Below are 23,131 nucleotides of genomic sequence, written 5' to 3' on the forward strand. Positions count from 1 at the left end.
CGGTGTTAAAGGGTTAAAGTTACTTTCCTTGATGCCTATGCATGACTTCTTTTGTTATTGTCTCATAATGTATGTAGAATGAAGAATACTGTAGTCATGGGAGTGACATCACATGTCACATTTTCTAATCGGAGATGGGGGAAAAAAACGGGTCAATTGTATTACCGTGCTGCATGAGCCGTGAGCGCTGGGAGTTTGCGGCCGAAACAACATAGCCTTGCTACCTCGCCAGGATGCAATGCAGTGTTTCCCCTAGGATTTTTTGAAGCTGTGGTGGTGGGCTGCATCGGAGTCGGACAGCCTCACCATGTCGTGCCACAGCGAATTTTTTTTTCTTCATTTTTTCCCCCAAGAAGAACCATAACAAAGATGTATTTGAAATATTCCATTAGCCAGGCTAATGTTGTACCTCTCAGCTACAGTACATGTATGTAAAATGCGTAGCTGATTACAGCTACGTTACCCGATGTACTAATGCGACTTTTTTTCTCGTGGCAATAGTACAACTTACATCTCGTAGTGACTCAGGGTTGGCAACCCAAACTGTTGAAAGAGCCATATTTGACCCCCAAAAAAACACAAAAAAAACTGATACAGTATGTCTGGAGCCACAAAAAATTAAAAGCCTTTTACAAGCCTTATAATTATCGATACTAGCTATATTAGCCTACTATAGAAATACGTAATTAGCCTTCATGATTAAATGTTTGTTTTCCCTGCAGTGGATCCTATAGAGAATGACGCACCACGTGACTACTCTGTTGTACTATGCCACCACAAGTTTAACTTCATTACAATATTAATGAATTGAAAGAATGTTTGTGTCATGTTTGTCCTCCTAGAAATCCTATTAAAACAAAAAAATATATTTCCTTCCCCCATTTTTTTCCATTTAAAAAAAAAAAAAAAAAGCTCCGAAGCATCGCTAAAGAGCCGCATGCGGCCCGAGAGCCGCGGGTTGCAGACCACCGTCGTAGTCCTCCTTTTTCCTTTTATTTGACCCTCATAAGTACTACATTACCACAACAATAACAGTCCTTCTGTCAACTGACCCATTTAGAGCACTGGGGGAATTCTAATAGCCGTGTAAAGAGTTTTACTTGATTCGGTGAGAAGGTGAATAGTTTTTTCCCCGTTGTTCGTAAACTAAATTTCCACACAAAGGCACGTCGAGGTACCATTAACTTAGCAAGGAGAGGTATGAGAGTCATTTTTCGAGTGTCCCAGAGCTCGCGAAATTTGGGTGGGGGGCGCATTTATCAAAGTTTCGTCAGCCGTAATAGGGAATGGGACGTACTACGTCATTGTTTGGACGCGCCTCCATGCTGGCAATATGATTCACTTCCGGGCCGGCAGAGTCAATGCGGATTGTAACATGTGGTAATGCTAAGCTAACTCTTTCGGTGTTTTAGAAAGAAAATATGGGTGCTTATTGTTGCGTTACCGGGTGCAACAGCGTCTCCTACGACAAAAAAAGGGGTTAGGAAAAATGGACTCACTTTTCACCGTTTTCCTGCATGGAGGACCAAATATCAGATCACGAAGGTACGACGGATGGCTGGATTGCAGCGGTTCGTCGGAAAAGCATTTATGATCATATTTCTGCTGGAATGAGAGTGTGTTCCTGTCATATCTACTCTTGTAAGTTGAACGCTTTATCCACTTTTGGTTTCAATACGTTTTTGTTTTTTTACACCGTTGTGTAAATCTGCCTCGGTAGCAATGCTCGCCTACTACGACTCACCGACCTGTTGTGTTCCTAGGTAAACCTGCTGACAACACATCCCGATTGGTCACCATCTCTCTTCTTGGATCATTTGACAAAGAAAATTTGTTCAATGGAGTGGTTCCATTTGTCTTGTGTTGGACTCAAACAAGCCCCTGCAGCAGACGCCATCTGGGTCTGCCCTTCTCGTTGATGAACTGCGGGCTTTTAACTTGTGAAAATGCAAGAACTTTAATGCACATATTTATTCTGCCTGGCTATTTAACTATGGCCAGTGACGTTTTTTTTTTTTCTTTTTTTTTTTTTTTTTTTAAACCACTTTGACAAAGACACGTTTCATTGTAATGTTGAATTTATATATTCTATTATTATTTTTAAATTATAATATTCTTATTTGCACTTATGTAGACTTTAGACTGCCAATTCAAATAGTGTTGGAAAAGTTGCAATACCTTAAATAGAAATGCAAGAACTGTAAAGTACATATTTATACACCTTTATTTACCTAAGGCCACTGGATGTTTTTTAACTGCTTTGAAAAATACAGGTTTTGTTGTAATCTTGTATTTATATAGTATATAGCTTTTTATAATGTATTATGTATTATAATATTTGCTGCCCCCTGCCAGAGTGTGGGCCATTTTGTACTAAAAGGATTTTAAACTGTCAGTTCAAATACTGTGTTGGAGACTAGTACTTGCAATACTTAAAATGGAAATGCAAGAACTTTAAAGCACATATTTATCCTGTCTGGCAATTTACCCAAGGCCAGTAAATAGTGTTTTAAACTGCTTTGACAAAGACACGTTTATTGTGATCTTGTATTTGTGTATTACTTATAATTATATAATATTTGCTGCCACCGTCAGAGGGTGAGCCTTGTTTGCACTAATTTAAAGATTTTAAACTGTCAATTCAAATATCGTATTGGAGAAATTGCATTACTTGAAATAAATCTATTGCAACTTATCAGTCCCAGTTCTTGTCTACAACACTGTCCAAAAATTGTCAATGCATATTCCAAATAGAATAACAAAATTAAGTCACCTGACTTTGTAATTATTACACCTGTTTATTATGAAGACCTGAAGTAAACAACAAGCAGTTACAGTTTGTCAAGAAGTTGTTCAAGTCATGTTTTGGTATTCATATTTTATTGACTTTTCACAACAACACTTGGGATCGTGTTTGTAAGAGCAGAGCAAACTGAAGTTTCAGCGTGCACTCTTCGCCTTTCCAACCTCTCATAACGCTCCGATGTGGTGCGCTTGACCTCAGAATAACCCAAGAAGAGATATGGTGACCAATCGGGATGTGTTGTCAGCATTTCATATGCAGGTTTTCCTAGTAACACAACAGGTAGGTGAGGAGAAGGTTAGCATTGCTACCGAGGCAGATTTACACAACAGTAAAAAAAACAAAAAAAAACGTATTGAAACCAAAATGGATAAATCGTTCAACTTACAAGAGTAGAGATGAGGGGAATACACTCTCATTCCAGCAGAAATGTGATCAAGAGAAATGCTTTTCCAACGAACCGCTGCGCCCCAGCCATCCGTCGTGCCTTCGTGATCTGATATTTGGTCCTCCATGCAGGAAAACGGTGAAAAGTGAGTCCAGTTTTCCTCGCCCTTTTTTTAGTCGTAGGAGAAGCTGTTGCACCCGGTAACACAACAATAAGCACCCATATTTTCTTTCTAAAACACCGAAAGAGTTAGCTTAGCACTACCACACGTTACAATCCGCATTGACTCTGCCGGCCCGGAAGTGAATCATATTGCCAGCATGGAGGCGCGTCCAAACAATGACGTAGTACGTCCCATTCCCTATTGTCTGAAGTTGGCGCGCCGGTGTTGTGCCGAAAAATAGCCCCTCCACGTGAAATGTCCCCCCTGACGGGAGCGCCCACACGTCACTCGTACAAACAGCCTTTTCTTACCAATCGATGGACACAGAAACGACGTTCTTGTACCGTGAATATGTATCATTTTACTCTGCTTGAACTGATAAATCGTTTACTGTGACCAACGCTCTGAAAATAGAGCAAGGCTTTATTTTGGGCCCCGCCTCTCCGCAGTCTCTCAGCGCAAGTTAGTCAAAGTTTGCTTTCCGTCCAAGACGGCCGTCCACCGCTCACTTTCGCCGAAAAGTCCGATCCAAATTATTGTAATGCCCCGGATATGGGCAAGAAGGAGAGAAGTCTGTATTTGCTTACCCACTTTATTGTGGTAACAATAATAAAGAAAAACAATAACAAAATAACAGCGGGCTGCTACAACATGCGACCGCTATCTCTCGCTATCTCGCTCGTTCTCCCATTCTTCCTACTCGTTCCCCTTGCGTCTCTTAAGGGGGGGCCTGCATAGTTACGAACATTAGGCTACAATACACAATGAATAGGTGTCCGCTGAACTCCTCCCACTCGGCTGCCGCTAGTTTGAAGCGGCCTTAAAAATTTTTTTTTTAAAATTTAAATAAATAAATAAAATACATCTCATTTGCCAGGCGTGGCGGCTTTCATTTTAGTGTGGCGGTGCGCCACAATCTGTTGAATATAGGGGAATCCCTGCAATGAAAGAGACAGGAGATGTACTACAAATGGCTGAATTTGCTCACTGGAAACACAGCCATAACTTTACACTTTTGTCTAGTAAAGATGACAAAAATATCTCAGTGTGTTGCGAACTTTGCGCTGGCTCCAAAAAATCTGTCGACCGCGAAAAGCATCCAATTCAAGCACCACTTGGAATTACAGCACAATGCAACAAAACTCGAAACAAAGGCTACATGTAACGAGACAGCCAGTACTTTTTGATAATGCTCGTGCTCAATCCTCGGTTCAAGCTCACTTATTGTTGAAGGTTTTGGAAGCTTAGGTTTAAAGAAATTCTAAATATCCATCTTGCCTCCTCAGCTGTACTTTTGGCTATGCAAAGCAAACGACAGTCTCTAAGGCGCTATAGTCACGTGATCTGTTCGAAAAATAATTTGGACCCATTATGAAATACTTTGAAGGATACTTGTTCATTTTGTTCATTTTTGTTGTTGGTTTTATTGCTTTAAAAGTTTTATACGCAACATTTCATGGCTATATTCAATGTTCTTGATTTTAACTGGGAAGTTCAGAATTTTTTACTTTAGAGTTTGAGTTAGCCAGGGTTTAATTAGTCGTTGGAGTTGATTCGAACAAATTCTGTGCAGTTTGTCAGTTATTTGTTAGTTTCAGGGCTTTGGAGTGGCTAAGCTAGCGCGAGTCAATGGTGGTTAAAATCAACTCTTTCAACTAATTAAACCCCCGCTAACTTGAATATTAAGCCTTATGTGAAAAATTTAATTACATGTGATTAAGCCTGTCGCAATATGCATTAATTCCGTTAATGGCACGATAAATAAAAATGAAGGCAGTAATTTATCCGCTGCGATTTATTGCCGCACGTGCGTGCGCGCGTGGGGCAGACGTGCTGTTAAAAGTTCGGATTCCTTGTTACCAATGACGAAAAATGCATGTTCGTTCCAGGTCCGGCAAAAAATAGCGCTGGAGCCAATCCGTTCCCATCATATCCTATTGTTCCACATATACCGGCCGTATCAGTGCTCCGGATTGACTGCGGACCATCACCGTCGTGCCGGAGCCCGCCGAATGGTTTAGGCGATATTCTATTTTTGCTGGAGACGCATCTGCACAGCTGCGCAGCTGAATGGATATGATGAACAATGAATGGCAAATTAAGAGCGCTGTGCTTCAAACTCGTCCTGTTTATGAAAGTCGATTGTCATATGCTGGTGTTGTGCAGTAATGAGCAGACGTGACTTCTGTGGCGTTTGCTAACTTTTTTAATGTGCACACACACTAGATATCATGAAATGGCAAACTAGATGTGCTACGTCCCATGTCATTGGCTATGTGAGCTCAGAGTGATTATGGGACACGTAGTCCATATTAGGGGTGGGACCCTCGTGGTACCTCACGATACGATACAATTTGCGATACAAAGCTCACGATAACGATGATCTGACGATATGGCGATACAACGATTATCGATACATTGGTCAGGAAATCATTCTAGGATATTCTACAAACAACTAATGAATAGAAAAACAAGCTTCTGCTGTGAATCGGAATGAGTTTATCACTAGTAGACGTCCAATCCTTTTGAACTGGGATTCCCTCCCACTTCAAACGGATTGAACGTCTATGGCCGTCAGTAGCAGCCAATGCCAGGCAATGAGGTAATTTTGGACCATTTAAGATAATTTACCTGCTGATTTTCAGTGACCTCCTGTTGATTTTGGGGTATTTTATGGGTCACTTCCTGTTTATTTTGACTTACAGAACAGGAAGTGACCTGGGAATCAGCCAAATGAATAGGCAGTGACTAAAACTCAACAGGAAATTAGCTGTAAATGCCCAAAAACGAACAGCAAGTGACCTCTAAATGCCCTGAAAATCTAACTGAATGACTGTCCGCCAGTCTAAATGGATTGGGCGTCAAGCATCGTTAATGCAGCCTTAGAGTTAATTGAGACATTATTATGGTGGAAGATTTTGGTAGCAACTTTTTGCTTCGTTTTTATTTATTTTTTTAGACATTGACACCTTTTTAGAACGATATTTCGATTCTTGGCAGGAGCATATCGATAACTTTTTGAGATACAAAGTATTACGATATATCACCATTTCGATATATTGTCACACCCCTAGTCCATATGCTTTATCGATGAATTATAAACCGCCATGACTGAATGGAAGTTAAGCAGGCCAAATCAATCCATACCAGTGACTATAGATAATGCTGCAAATATTGTTAATTGAGTACGTGACACCAGAGGTTGCGCTAGACATTTTCGTTGTCTGTCATTTTGACTGACAGGGTCATAAAAATCCGGTCATAATCTATTTTTACCAGTCACTGAAATTTTTAAAATGATAATGATGACATATTCAATAGTATTTAGTTTTCATTCATTTTTAATTTTGTAACGCTTGCTTGGCGGCGAAAAATTAGACACTGAAGTTGTATTTTTCTCCCTCTTTTTACTCTGCTTACCGCCAACAACACCAACAAAACAACTCCACTCCCAAAGAAAAAGAGGCAACCATATAGACCCCAATCACCAACGTCACACAATGATCTTAATTGTGGTTGTCAGCCCAAAATCTTCTAAATATATATTAAATGCATCTTACCAGATATAAAATGACTACTACATAGTCTGTGGTGATCGTTTGGTGCCCCGATTTCTTGTCGAATTACAGCAGTCCATCTCGCTCTCCTCTTCGGTAATTCCAGCTCCAATAGCATATATTTAAAAATGCTACCGTTCACAAGTTCGTAGTTGGATCACGGCGATCTCGGCGAACCACCGTCTGTCACAATTTCTGCCTCTCTCGGCCTCTCCCGGGAGTCGAGCTGTCATCATCATTGTGGAACGCAAACTATATATGTTCAATATATGTCCATCAACGTCAAGTTGTTTTCTCTTTTATAACAGCATTTCCCAGCTGTAAACAAACGAATAAAAACTTGTAACACTTGGATATATGCGGTGCATTCAAACACGATTAGCAACAGGCGGCTAGCAGCAGTAGCAGAAGCTAGTTGTTGTAAAAATGATTAAACTTCGTAATTACAATCATCATCGTAATATCAATAGCAAAGGCAACAAGTCGTTTCATGCGCCAGATTTTAGGTTTCGTATTTTTAGAGCACATTACCTTTCATAACAGCGGGGGCATGACTGCAGGAGCTGTCAGTTTTGTCCATCTCCTTATGACGAGTACGAGCACCCATGGTTTGGAAATCGACATGGTACGAAGCATGGAGGCCTTGGCTTGGTTCTCCACCCGCCTACATCAAAATAACATTCCCGGGATCTTGTATAAAGACCTTCCAACTTCGATTCCACCGCCATTGACTTCAATGGTAAACAGGTGGAAACGGAAGGGGAAGGAAGACATAAGGAAGTAAACCGATACCTCGAAAACTTTATACACAGGCGGCAATATAGTCCACCAATTGGATCACGCGTTGGCACACCGGGTGCACCAATAAGAACCTCGCGTTGATGTGTCAATCACGGTGCCGCCGCCAGACCCCGGTTACGCTACAATATTCTGACAGAATAGCCAACGACGTCATGCATTAAGAGAGACAATAGCTAATTAATGTGCCACCCTGTGGTCTGGGGTGTGAATTGCAACCTGTCAAAATGACTGACGGACTTCAGTTTTTTCCGTCACCGTTTTAAAAAACCGGTCAACGACGGAAAATTTCCGGTTAACGCAACCCCTGCGTGACACAGATGGATTCGGACCACAAATAGGATGTTTTGCTCATGTAGTAAATGTAGCTGCTAAGAGAGCTGGGCTGTGGCAATCAACAGTGTGCCCCCCCCTCACTTTACAAACAGTAAAGATCCAGAGCTCTCCTGTGGCGTATGATGTGTGTGGCGAATTATTCTGACGGGCAGGTGGCACCAACGCATTGCAAATGGTCAACTGATTTCCCGTACTGGTGCATATAGGCAACATACTGTGACTTCACCTTTCCAACATGATTATAAACAATTCTTTAAAAAAAGAAAAAAAACATATATAAAATATGTAGCATTAATATTATAGTATACTACTACATGTACAGTTGTGTAACTAATTATTGAACCCCCAAAGTAGATGTTTTTGCAAGTGTGACATTCAATTTTTCCATCTTGTTTATTATCACATCAAATAATGACATGACAAAGACACAAATAGAGCTGAAATAACCAAAATATTTTTGGAAATATTCCAATTTATGGCCTTTCGGTGATTACTTAATTGACAAAATTATTCAACCCCTTAGGTATGTATAACTTTAGCACTTCGTACAACATCCTTTGCAACAATAACATCCTTTAGACGTGAAGCATAGCTTGACACAAGTTTCTTGCAGTGATCCACATGTATCTTTGCCCATTTCTGATGGGCAAACGCCTCCAGTTCATTCACATTTTTGGGCTTGCGTGCTGCAACTGCTTTCTTCAAGTACCACCAGTGATTTTCAATGGGATTTAAGTCTGGTAATTGCGACGGTCACTCCAGAATCTTCCAGCACTTCTTTTGCAACCAAGATGTGTTAGCTTTTGAGGTATGCTTAGGATCATTGTCCTGTCGGAAGGTCCAACCTCACCCAAGCCTCAGCTTTGTCAATGAGTACATGGCATTTGCATCCAAGATCTCCTGGTATTGAACTGAATTCATAATACCTTGCACACGCTGAAGATTCCCTGTAGCTGAAGAAGCAAAACAACCCCAGTGCATGACTGGGCCCCCCCTACCTTACTTCACAGTAGATGGGGTGTTCTTCTCAATACTTCATTTGGGGACATTCTTTAGTCACTTCCTTTTCAGCAGAGGAGGGTAGCGTCGACAAAAATTTGACTCAAGTAAGACTAGCGTTACTTCAAAATAATATTACTCAAGTAAAAGTAATCATCCCCCTCAAAAATGTACTGAAGTACAAGTAAAAAAGTATTTGGGGTGAAAAATGCTAATATCATGATTAAAATTGTAACTGCTTACATTTTTTTTTTTTTTTTTTAAATCAAAATATTATAATAATAAAATTGCCACTGCTTGCGCCTGAAGGATGAGGGCGTGTCAATGCATGATGACTAACAGCCAATCGTTGTCATGGGAATGATAGCCCAGAATGCATTTAGTACGCGCGCGTATACACACTCACTCCCTCAGCCAGTCTACCCCCACGGCGTAGTAGCTGGATAGACGGTCCATAAAATATGTCATTTGTCTTCTTGTGTCTAGCAGGTTTCAGCGAATATCTTGGTTCTGACGCTCAACAGCTTAAGAGAGAAGTACAACTTTCAATCAAAAAGGAGGAGGTAGAACTGCCGTACGTGAAAGACGAGGACGATATCACCATGTCGACTGCTGAGCCCTTGAATAGCGACGATGGTCCAAGTGAGGCCAGCAGAGGGACGGAGCCTCCAAGCAGCAGCTCAATGGAAGGATCGCAAGCACACATTTTCCTCGCACCAACAGATAGAAATGGCGACACGTCACACTCATCTTACAAAGATGATGGTCAGAAGAAATCTCACCGTGACAACCAACTCTGCAAATGCTCTCAGTGTGGGGAAACCTTTGCTACTAAGCAAAATTGTCGTAGGCATATGAGGATCCACATTGGTGAAAAGCCTTATGTCTGCTCAGTTTGTGGTCAAGGATTCAATAGAAAGCAAAACTTGAAAATACACACAAGAACCCACACTGGTGAAAAACCTTTTTCCTGCTCACTTTGTGGAAAAAGATTCACTCAGAAGAGCGCCTTAATCACACACAGAAGAACCCACACTGGTGAAAAACCTTTTTCCTGCTCAGATTGTGGTCAAGAATTCAGTCATAAGAGTGCCTTAAAAAAACACACAAGAACCCACACTGGTGGAAAAACTTTTTCCTGCTCAGTTTGTGGTCAAGGATTCACTCAAATTGACTACTTAAAAGTACACATAAGAACCCACACTGGTGAAAGACCATTTTCCTGCTCAGTTTGTGGAAAAAGATTCACTCAGAAGAGCGCCTTAACCACACACAGAAGAACCCACACTGGTGAAAAACCTTTTTCCTGCTCAGTTTGTGGTCACAGTTTCAGTGTAAAGGGAAACTTGCAAAGACACACAAGAACCCACACTGGCGAAAAACCTTTTTCCTGCTCAGTTTGTGATCAAGCATTCACTCAAATTCAACACTTAGAAGTACACACAAGAACCCACACTGGTATAAAGCCTTTTTCCTGCTCAGTTTGTGGTAAAAAATTCAGTGATAACAGTGGCTTAAAAGTACACACAAGAACCCACACTGGCGAAAAACCTTTTTCCTGCTCAGTTTGTGATAAAAAATTCGCTCGCAATGATCGGGTTAAGAGACACGTGTGTATTGGTGGGAGAAGCAGTGACCAATGACGGTTTTGCCTGTCATCCATGCTGCCGTCATCAGATTGTGCACGCAGGTCAATTGTAGTCTGTAGAGTTTCCTCAAATCCTGTTGAGGATTGGCAGTATTGGCGCCTTACATGTGCTTTGTACAATCCTTGTATGATGTGGATCCACACTATTGCCAAAAGTATTGGCTCACTTGATTAACTCTCAAGTTGAGTGGCATTGTTTATACCACAGGTGTCAAACCGATTCCAGAAAGGGCCTAGTGGGTGCTGGATTTTGTTCCAACCGATAACGCGCAGAGAGTTTAACTGATGAACTTCCTGCTGAAACAAGTAGCACCTGACAAAGTTTAACTGATTACACATGTAAAAGATCTAATTGGTGAAAAGGTGTCCTCTTCATTGGATGGAAAGCAAACCTGCACCCACTAGGCCCTTTCTGGAATCGGTTTGACACCTGTGTTTTATACAATACTCTCCCTCTTTCAAACTACACTTTTCACAGCTAGTATTTGAAACTGTAGACCCCAAATTACAAAAATTCTAAATCATTCATCTATAATATGATTGCAGAAATATGGAAAATTATGATTGGCTCAAAAATATTAGTTTATTTTGGGGAGGGTTGTTATATCAGAGTTTATTTATTGTGTCCAGAAAGGAGGAGGATGAAGCATTTGCTTTTTGAACCCTACACCCCCTTTTCTATTCCATAATCATATCAGTCCGCCCTATTTAACAAGTCCTCATATCAACAAATAAATAAAGTTAATAACCATATGCATAAGATGCAAGAGAAACAAAAATTTAAAAAAAAGGACCAAACAATAAAAGATGTGTGGAAAACCCCAACAATTAAACCCCTTCTTCCCTATACCCTTTAAAAATGTGATTGTACCACCTTCTAAACTGGGTCATACTTGGACGTTGCTTGAGCCCCTCATCTACTGTAACTTAATCCACAGCCTCACTCCACCGACAGAAACACAAAAACCTTTTAATGCAGTCCGTAGCCTCTGATGCTGTCAGTGAAGCTCCCCCCTCAAACTGTATTGACCATCTGTTAAAAAACAATTTCTGTATATTGGCACGAAGTGACCTGTGTATAGACCCTACTCACCAACGTCACAGAATGACGTGTCGCTGTATCCGGCCGCCATATTGTCCGTCAGTGTTTATCCGTATTCTCAATGGTTTCAATTTGTCATGCAATTTATAGTGCAATTCATGGAAGCCCCGGTGCTTTCAGACGCTGTAAACTCATTGGATGCGTTGCATAAAAGGCGTTATGTGGAAAAGCTTCAGTCTATCCATTCGCCAGATCCATATTTGATGCCTAAATCGATATTTTTTGACCCGCTGTCTTCGCCCTCTCCGCCTGACATCTGCTACCCTGATATCTACAACTATCTTGTCCACACAAAATCAGCCTATTCTCACGAAAGTTTGAAAAACTTTAAGAGCAGCACTCTAAGCAACATTACCCCGTGTGACCCTTCCAATTTTCTAAAATGGCGACAATAAAAAAAAAATTGACTGCGATGGCCGACGCGTCAAGGATAGGTGGGTATTGGACTATTTCTTCAATAAAACACGCAACAACTGTGTCTGCCTCATTTGCAAAGAGACAGTCGCTGTTTTCAAAGAGTTCGATGTGACGCAATAATGATATTACCGAACAAGACACGCTGACATGTACGACAACATTACAGGGAACATACGCAGCGAGAAATTATAGCAACTTGAAGCTTGTTTAATTTCACAGCAGCAGTATTTCGCAAGAGTCCGAGTGTCGAAAGAGAACGCCACAAAGACGAGATTGTTGAAATTATGAATTTAGAAAATTATAAAGCAAATGTGACACACATAAGGGCTCGCTAAAATTTCTTTAAATATATTGTTCTATGTAAATCAGCCAAGGTAGCCCCCCGCATTTTTACCACACCAAATCTGGCCCCCTTTGCAAAAGGTTTGGACACACCTGTTTAACTTCTTACACTTAACTTCAAGTCTCTCCGTCTATCTTCTCTGTTACTGGAACCAACCGTCACACACGCCTTCAGCATTTTGATTATTAATGTTAACGAGCAGAAAAACACGCCATAATAGGAGGAATTTACGTAGCGGTAATGCTTAAACCCGACGAGCTGACGGACAATATGGCGCGGAGGCGTGGTTGTGACGTCATGTGAGTAGGCTCTAAAGCCTTATACATGAGCTGAGCTGTTTGAAACTGAGCCAAGTCCCTGAGCTTTACTGATCTGGATTTTAAAAAATATTATTCATTATGTACTATTCTTATGGCTCATTTTTGCAAAATGAGAAGTGATTTTTATTGTACATTTAGAAGTGGTACCCCAGCCCTCTGCACAGTAGAGTAAATATGGCAGGATTAAAGAACAGTAAGGAATGTGGAGTGATTTATTGTCAAGACTGTGTTTAGCTTTTTTCAGGACTGATATGTTTCTTGATACTTTACTTTGTCCATGTTTTATATGAGCTTTTCAGTTAATCTTCTCATCAATAACTACTCCAAGAAACTTGTTTTCATAGACCCTTTCAATATTCACCCCATCTGTCTGTATATGTACTTGAATATATTCATTGTTTCTGCTAAATAACATGAATTTGGTATTACTTAAATTTAGGGCTGTCAAACGATTAAAATTTTTAATCGAGTTAATTACAGCTTAAAAATTAATTAATCGTAATTAATCGCAATTCAAACCATCTATATAATATTCCATATTTTTCTCTAAATTATTGTTGGAATGGAAAGATAAGACGCAAGATGGATATATATTTTCAACATGCAGTACATAAGGACTGTATTTGTTTATTATAACAATAAATCAGTTCTAAATCAGTTATAGAAATTTTATATTAAAACCCCTCTTAATGTTTTCGTTTTAATAAAATTTGTTAAATTTTCAATCAAAAAATAAACTAGTAGCCCGCCATTGTTGATGGCAATAATTACTTACACTATAAAATCAGTCGCACCCAAACGCCAGCAGAGGGCAGCAAAACTCCGCAAAACACAACAAGTGGGCCTTTCACTCTAGTGACATTTAAATATGTCTGAGCTGGGCAAGTGCGTTAATTGCGTCAAATATTTTAACGTGATTAATTTAAAAAAATAATTAACGCCAGTTAACGCGATAATTTTGACAGCCTTACTTAAATTTAATGATCATTTGTTTCTGTCAAACCATGTCTTTAGTTTACAAATTTCATCAGAAGCCCTCCCCAGGAGCTCATGCACACTCCCATAGAGCAAAAGATACTTGTCATCTGCAAATAAAACTAATTTTAGTATTCTTGAAACTTTGCGTATATCACTTATATAAACCGTTTTGGACCTAACACTGAACCCTGGGGGACGGCACAAGCAATGTCCAAGCATGATGATTAATACTTACCCTCTTCAACCAGTGTAGTGCCACCCCCCTGATCCCATACTCTTCACGTTTATTGATCAAAATGTCATGATTAATAGTGTCAAATGCTTTCTTAAGATCTAAGAATATTCCTCAAATCCTCCTATTCATCTCAACCGATTCAGTAAAAGCCAGTGATGTTGAACTGTTTGCCCTAAATCCATCCTGACTGTCGAAAAGTCCGATTTACTGATGAATTTATCTAATCTGTTGTTGAATAATTGAATAATTGAATAGTTGAATAATAACAGATTTGGTCTAACATTTACAAAAAAATCATTGAAGCCGCTGACGATGTCATCCATATTATCTTTCTTCACATCATTATCCACAAAGTATTGAGGATAGCTCTGTTGCTTAGCGCCATTTTTAATAATTCCATTCAATATGTCCCATATTCCTTTCATATACTTTTTGTTGTTATACAATACTTTACTATAGTATTCCTTTCTACATGCCCTTATGATATTGGTCAGTTCATTATTATTTTTTTCTGCCTCTGTAATTCTTTGTTTTATGACTTCTCTATACAGTGTATTTTTCTTACGAGCGTTTTGTAATCCCTTCGTGGACCATGGTCGAGCTTTGTACTTTTGTTTTCTGCTGTGCTGCTGTATTGGGCAGTTTTTAATCATAAAATGATACGAATATCTTCAAAAATGTTTCATATACACAATTCCATTACATACATTTTCCCAATTTTGTGCCAATAAATCCTTTTTAAATGAGTTCCTCACACGCCTCTACTTGACATTCTGCTTTGGCAAACTTCTTAGCTGGGTGCCATTATAAACTGTAAAAACTGTTAGGTGAACACTAATATTGTTAAATAACAGTCCGCTTACTGTATTACTTTTAATGTCATTGGTGAATATATTAAAGTAGCACTGTGGGTTGGGATTCGACTTGGTCCGGTCTGGTGATTTTTGGATACAAACCCATACTGTACATGGTATTGATAATTCATCAACCGATTGGTACTTGTTCAGATTGAGCAAATCAATATTGAAATCCCCACAAATGAACACAACTTTTTGAATGTCTTTTGAAAACATTTCTCCTATCCAGTCCCTGAATGTTTCAATACTAGCACTTGGTGCTCTATATTTACAGCTGATTATGACATTTTTGTTTTTTTCATCATCTAATTCAATTGATATACATTCCAACAGGTTATCAACCACAGTTTTCATACTTTCTATAACTTTGTAGTTCAAATTTTTATCCACATACAAGGCGACACCTCCTTTACTTTTATTCTTTCAGTTTAAACGGTTCAATTCACAACCATCCAGTTCAGAATCCATACCTTTATCTGCTTTGGGCCATGTTTTGGATTTGGTAATTATTTTGAATGGTTTCATAAATTGTTTCAGATATGCTCTCATATTACTGAAGTTAGCATACATACTTCTGCTATTGAGATGTATTACTGATAATTTATTGTTCATTTTAATAGTAGAGTTGTACTGTATGCATATGTCGCATTGTGACCTGCGATTGGCTGGCAACCAATTCAGAGTGTACCCTGCCTACTGACCGTAGTTAACTGCGATAGGCTCCAGCACCCTGGTGTGCATATTTGTTGGTTCAGGTGATACACCGTTCGATTCAAACCTACATCGTCCTGAATCCATTTTTGATGATTATGTGGTTTACTCTGGTTTGATTTTGCAGTTTAAATTTGTCTAACACCTCTTACATCGGCCACACATCATGTGGTTCTTCCTAAGTTGGAAGTCTGTAGCTGAAAATGTCAAATAAGGCACCGCCCATGTTTCGCTCAGGAAACTTGTCTATACTGCTATGAGATGAGACACACGCAAATAGACACAAACCTTTCAGCTGCTTGCTGGCCAGGCACAGAACCAGCAGACTTGTGAGAGGTTCTCCGGGGCACAGGCAAGATTTTCTTTTTTTATTTCAATGAATATTTTGGCGAAGCCTTGTCAGATAGATGCAGGTGGGAGTACAGCTTCAATATGTGGGCGATTTCATGTGTTGACAATGCTGTGACAGTTCAATTCAGGCTAACAAACACCGCTACATCATCCACTACCTCCCAACCAGGTACTCCTCTTTGGTCACATCGATTATGCTGGCAAAAAAAGCACACAAAAACATCCTTACAAAACTTATGTAAAAGTAGAGATGAATTCATCAGTGTGTCAGTGTGTCTGTGATCAAATGCAAGTTTACCCTGGTCGATGCCCGAAGTCCACTTGAGTCCATGTTATCCAATGATCTATTAACAGTGCTATGAACAGAGCTGTAAGACACCGCTGTCAGATGTGGCCTCCTGGAGGAAGAAATGGAGGGCTAGGGTTTTAAATAAGACAGTGAAAGGTTACAACATGAGAAACGTTTGATTGTAATTACATATAACCAAAACTGTTAACCATAAACGACAAATATGGATAGATTATTAATAAAAATGCAATTTGTGTAAATAAATGATCAATCCAACATTATGAACTGGGTTAAACTATTTGTTAACTCACTCATAAGCAGTTATGTATTTGCCTGGCACAGCCAGACTATTCTCCCTGTATTTTTCAAACACTGTGAGAAATAGTCTGGGACCCAGCCCATTAACGGCCTCTCGAGCAAGATACAAAATCAACTGTCCAATCAGATTCGTTTATTTGCGTGACGTGTTCTTAACGAGTAACGTCACTCTTGCGCGCTGAAAGTCGTCTCTACAACAACACAGATGGCGAACGGGAGAGCCGAGAATATGTTACAATCCTGGGTAAAACCATTTTTAAATTACCAAAAACACATCGAAACAAGTCATTGACAACAGACAACATGGCTTGCGCTAGCCATATCGAATAAACTTCTCCGTTCTCCGCTCACGGTCGCTTTAATAACGTCATGTCTGCCCGTCGCTGATTGGTTCACTCCGCTGTCTGTTTGCTGTAGCTTGCTCCGCCCTCGGAATTTGATCCGCCGGACGGTCGCCAGACTCAATCGCTGGAACAGCGGTGAGTCTGGTATAGACCCCAATCACGTGACGTCACAACTCCGCCCCACTGACTGGTGCCGCCATATTGTCCGTCAGCTCATCGTGTTTACATATTACCTCTACGTACATTCCTCCTATTACTGCGTGTTTTTCTGCTTGTCTAAGGAATCACCGCCTAGTAAACAAACCAAAAAACCTTCCTGACAATCGTTAACATTGATTCATCAAAATGGTGAAGGGATGTGTGGTGGTTGGTTGCAGTAACAGAGAAGATAGACGGTCATTTTAGTAGTTGCTGTGTGCCCATTGTTAAAAGGGCAAATCTCGAAAGTAGCACGGTTTGTTTGTGGTTGGTTGTTCTTCACAGACTAGAAGGTTGGTTTACTTTCGATGGTAAGTACACTGTATATGACAGATTGCGGTGATGAGAATTCATTTTTAATGTTAATAGTAGTGCTGTCAAGGGATTCCAATTTTTAATCGCAGTTATAGTGACGTCAAGCACTTTGAATGACTTTTGTGCTGAATTAGAAGACAACAAAACACGAATAAACAAAAAATGGCAAGGAGGAATTTTCTCCAAAAGAAATCAACTTTCAAGTTTGCAAATGAAGAAATAAGATTTGTTTGTGGTCTTGCAGATCTTTATGTCAGCCAAGCCCATTATCCTGAGCACCCGGAGTCTGCATGCATCAAGGACGAGGAGGAAGAGGCGCCATCCATTAAGGAAGAATTCATACACATTAAAGGTCATCCCAAGCATTGCTTTACCTTATTAGTACAGAAATGTTTTTCAGTCTAATATGGAGGAAGTCGGCGTGATGTCACGATGACGTCACCTCGCTTAGCAAAGTGTCGATATTTTGTGAAGGGGGTGAACATTCCATAGACAAACGTCTGAAATTCATATATTACAGGTGTGTTTTGCGTCTTTTTTCCTAAAAATGTCTTAAACGTGGCTGACTATTATCACGAATCACTGCCGACAGACGCGAGGAGGCGATGCAATTTAAAATTAGCGTATATTGGCATACATAGCTCCCGATACAAAGTTGCAGCTGATAACTGGATAAACAAAGGAATGGCCTGCAGTGGAGTTCGGAAGCATCTACAACTACCTCATAAAGTCACCCACTAAGTTGACCTTTATCATTTACGTGGAATAAGTACTGTGTGGAACTGAGAAAATTGGTAGTATATACGAAGTGATTATTTCTGCCGTTACCGGTAATTCGCCTCCAAGCTTTATTTAGCCAACCAGCTACCAACACGTCACGGCAAAATAACCAATTCCCACCAGGCCAATAATATACCGATTGACTAATCAGAGCAGTTCACGGCAAAAGAGAAAAAACGCTTTGCGGGGTGCCGGTTAAGGTAAAAATAACCACTGCCTAGTCCAGGGGTGGGCAAACCGGTCCTCGAGGGCCGCAGTGGGTCCTGGTCTTTGTTCCAACTGACTCAGCACAGATAGTATAACCAATGAGGTTTCAGCAGAAATGAGAAGCACCTGACTGCAATCAACTGATTGCACTTCTAAAACAGCAGATTGGTGAAAATGTGTTGTCTTAATAGGTTGCAACAAAAATCCGCACCCACTATGGCCCTTTGTGGAATCGTTTGCCCACCCCTGGCTTAGTCTATTGAATCATAGCAGCTAATTGGGGCAAAAAAATAATCAATTAAACTCACCAGTAATAAAATGTCGGCTGCAAACGTAAATGTGCTTGGATTTAGGTTCCCACAGACGAAAATAGTCCACGGAACCGTCTTCTTTTACTGTTCCTCGATTAATTGTGCTCAGCCATTTGTATCTCCTTTGTTTCTCATGTGGAAGAATGAAGAACTTCAAATGCAGCTCCGCACTCTTCCTTGTGTGACAACCCGCAACACAGCAATCTTTAGCCATTCCGACGGAAAAAAGACGGCAAATAAGACGAAAGTTCAATGCGTTTCTATTATAAGTGACTCGTCTTTTACCCCAATGTCAATAGGGGTCAACGCTTTGTTGTGGCTGGTGACGTCATTAAATGCCCGGATGTACGACTGCCTCTATAGTATTTTTCATTCCTTTTACATCATGGTGTTGCTTACTTAGTAGCCGTGCAATGGACTTGTTAGCCAACATCAGGTTGCACCATACTGCATCGATTGAAAGATTTCCTTCTATGTAAATGATTTGCTTTGTTTGAAGTCATTACATTATGGATACATATATATGGTGGAAAACACTCAGGTGATTTGAAGTTCCATTCTGAGACCCCCCAATTTGGCCAAATTTCAAAATTGTCCTATATGCATTTGTGATACATCATTGGAAAGCTTAAAATCTCAATTTTCTGGGGGAAGAAAAATTTTGAGCAGGAGGGCATTTAAAAAAGAAAAAAAAAAAAAAAAATTAAACAGCGAAACCCTAACTGGAGGTGAGAGCATGAGAGAACATAATTAAAGACGCCATGATTTTAAGATGACATTATCGCATACTCACCTTGTTTCAATCCAAAAACTCCCTGTAGCATGTATCAACGAGTGTCAAGACACTGCTGTGAATGGCCACAGCTGGATTTTTAGGGGATTTCATGGGTGAAACACGGTAATATAACAAGGGTCGCGATACAGAAATCGCAGACATCAAAGAGTGGTCGAGATTTTCATATATTTACCGTTTAAATTTATTATTTTTTTTTTTCAAATTTTCTTTGTTTGGATCGATTATTTATTATCTAAAATATTGGGGAAATGCGACTAACGAAAAAAAATACAATTGAGTGATAGTTATGAGGTACACTGTAAAAAATTGCAAAAAAATTTACGGCCAATTTTGAACACTAAAATAACGTTTTTGTGTTAAACAGTTTATTACTGTCGTTAGCAATTCATTGTGGGTAGTTAGCAATGCATTGTGGATAGTTAGCAATGCATTGTGGGTTACCAATGTTAAAGCAACAAGACAAATGCTGGTTACCAATGTTAAAGCAACAAGACAAATGCTATCAACGGTGTGTTAATGTTTAAATTACATGACACTACAGTATTTTTTGGAAACTCAGTTTTGACTGGAAATTTGGAGCATGGTCAGAAATCTGACATTTCTTACATTGTGGCAATATAGACTATGTTTTTTTGCCAATTTAAATTAAAATAACTAAACACCGCAAATAACTTGCCATCAAATCCTGGTGGACCTAATTACCCATAATTTGGATGTTGGAGACTCTTCAGAGGATGACTTTAGATGGCATTTGGTGCTCTTCGGTGCTTGTTCTTCAAATTATATTGGGATTTATGTGTACCAATTTATAAACAGTGAGTTAATTAAGTCTTACTCATATTATGTAAAATATTTTATATTAAGTTCTGAGGATTGCTGGATAGTGATATACAGTGCTGCTCGAAAGTTTGTGAACCCCACAGCGATGGTCAGATTTTTTGTAAAAAAAACTAAAATAACCTTATTAAATGTTAAGTTATACCCAAATCCACAATACTGACATTCCAAATAATGGACTGAAACAAAAGAAATAGTTATATTGTCATTCTTTATTTAACAAAAGTGGTTGATTTAAGAAAAACTCAGATATCATGTGTGCAAAAGTATGTGAACCCCTTCAGTTAATAGGATATTGCGCCTCCTTTTGCAGAGATTACCTCAACCAAACGGTTTCTGTAGTGACTAATCAGCCTCTCACATCTACTTTGGGGGATTTTTGCCCATTCTTCCTTGCAGAACGCAGTCAGTTGAGAGAGGTTTGATGGGCGTCTGGCATGAACTGCTCGCTTCAGGTCCCGCCACAGCATTTCAATGGGATTTAGGTCAGGACTTTGACTGGGCCAGTCCAGAACACGAATCTTCTTCTTTTTCAGCTATTCCTTGGTTGTATTGCTGGAATGCTTTGGATCATTATCATGTTGCATGATCCACCTTCTGCCAAGCTTTAACTTCAAAACAGATGGCGTCAGGTTATGTTCTAGGATTTGACAATATTCCTCAGAATTCATGATTCCCTGGACTATGTGGAGTTGTCCAGGTCCTGAGGATGAAAAGCAAGCCCAGATCTTGACATTCCCACCTCCATGCTTCACTGTTGGGAGAAGGTTCTTTTGGTGGTATGCAGTGTTGACTTTTCGCCAGACATGGCGGTTTTGGTTGTGACCAAACAGTTCAATTTTGCACCTACATCAGTTGATGAAAACTCTTTTTAATTTAGTCTCGACAACACAACTGTTAAAAAAACAAAAAAAAACTACTGAATTGATTGATTAGGAAATCAGGTTGAAATAATAGAAAATTCCAAAATGTTGAGGGGGTTCACAAACTTTTGAGCAGCACTGTATAATATTGATGTTAATTCCTCTGGAGTTCCAGTAGAGGGCAGTTTGCTGTTGTTTTGCAAAAGATGCATTTGAGTGAATTTTTGGGGGAAATAAATAAAAATGGTTTTCCCGGTGAGCGGTTAAAAAGGCAAAATCCGAGTGTCTCATATGTATCTAACAGTGGAGTTACAATACGATCTAATTTATTTTTAATCATTTCTGTATTTATATTATTATTATTTATTTAAAAATGTATTATGTTTATGTTTTGATTATGTTAGTAGTTTTAAATTTTGATGTTGCAATTGTTAGCTAAATGCATTAGCGTTAGCTGTAGCGGATGATGTAGGGGAGTTGAGCCTCAGACTACAACACATCACATCGACGCAAACACCAGACTGGATGTTTTGCTGGCCTATATGTAGTGGCTAGAAATGGCTCCACAACATAATAATTTAATACATGCAGGTTTGTTCTGAATAAACTGAACAGGAGGCTATAATTGGATAAAAACAGTGTATCTATTTTGGATAAAAGAAATAAAAGACAAGAACGGGAAAATGCACATGCGGAAAATCCTCATTGGTGGGGCTGGCATAATTTAAAAATAAACAATTTTAATAATCAGTGGCAAATTTAAAAGAACACTTAAAAACACACCAACTTAAAAACAGCTCTACTAAAAGCCACTCTGGTTAAAACGCACAGCAAAGGCCAGCCCCACAAACCCAGTAAATTGCACAGTCCCGTTAACTTAATAAAGAAAAACTATAAAACTTTAAAACACCCATTAAGAAGCGAAAAAACAGTGACACCATCCAAGTGTCCTCCGTGAAGGATTTAGGACACACTTTGTCGATGAAACCTTGCCGGTGCCTGGATGCTTCTACTATGTGTATAGACCCTACCCACGTGACGTCACAACTCCGCTCTCCTGAATGGTACCGCCCAATTGTCCGTCAAAACATAGTGTTAACCTGTTACGGCTACGTACATTCCTCCTATTTACGGCGTGTTTTTCTGCTCCTTAACATTAATAATCAAAATGGTGAAGGCGTGTGTGGCTGTTGGTTGCGCTAACAGAGAAGATGGAAGGAGAGACTTGAAGTTTTACCGTATTCCGAGGGATCCAAAGAGGAGAGCGAAATGGACGGCTGCAATTCGACGTGAAAACTGGGCACCAAAAAATCACCACAGACTATGTAGTAGTCATTTTATATCCGGTAAGATGCATTTAAGATATACTTAGAGGGTTTTGGGCTGACAAATAACCACAATTAAGATCATTGCTAGGCTAATCACCGACAACATACACGTATGTATGTAGTGAGAGTGCTATCGCTAAACCATATAAACATAAAAAGCCCTAACTGCATTGACAAATGACATGAAATAAATTAGACTTGACAGTGGATGTTAACGAGAATAAAAGATTTTGAATTGAAAATTTCGTAACTCACCTTTCCAAGCACAAGATAGATTCCTGCCGAATTTTCGTGGACGAGGACCTGTTTCACCCAAACAGCAACGAAGTATTTATAAGCCTCCAAGCTCTTGAAGTTTTTCAAATTTTCGTGAGAATAGGCTGATTTTGTGTGGACAAGATAGTTGTAAATATCAGCGTAGCAGATGTCAGGCAGACAAGGCGAAGACAGTGGGTCGAAAAACATCGATTTGGGCATCAAATATGGATCTGGCGACTGTATAGAACGAAGCTTTTCCACATAACGCCTTTTATGCAACA

General features: G+C 39.6%; 1 protein-coding gene across 4 annotated transcripts in view; it reads left to right on the top strand.

The window, feature by feature from the left end:
* Window positions 1-23,131, top strand: part of LOC130928046 (gastrula zinc finger protein XlCGF57.1-like) — a 75,851-nt gene that overhangs the window by 12,454 nt on the left and 40,266 nt on the right. For 2 of the 4 annotated variants that reach the window (XM_057854248.1, XM_057854245.1), the window contains exon 3: window positions 17,715-17,822. In XM_057854248.1, coding sequence (XP_057710231.1) covers window positions 17,715-17,822 — 108 coding nt within the window. Of the gene's footprint in view, window positions 1-9,530; window positions 15,211-17,714; window positions 17,823-23,131 lie in introns of those variants that run through there. The other 2 variants (XM_057854246.1, XM_057854247.1) reach the window with 2 other exon arrangements.

Source organism: Corythoichthys intestinalis, chromosome 13 (genome assembly GCF_030265065.1).
Source record: "Corythoichthys intestinalis isolate RoL2023-P3 chromosome 13, ASM3026506v1, whole genome shotgun sequence".
Taxonomy (NCBI): Eukaryota; Metazoa; Chordata; class Actinopteri; order Syngnathiformes; family Syngnathidae; genus Corythoichthys; species Corythoichthys intestinalis.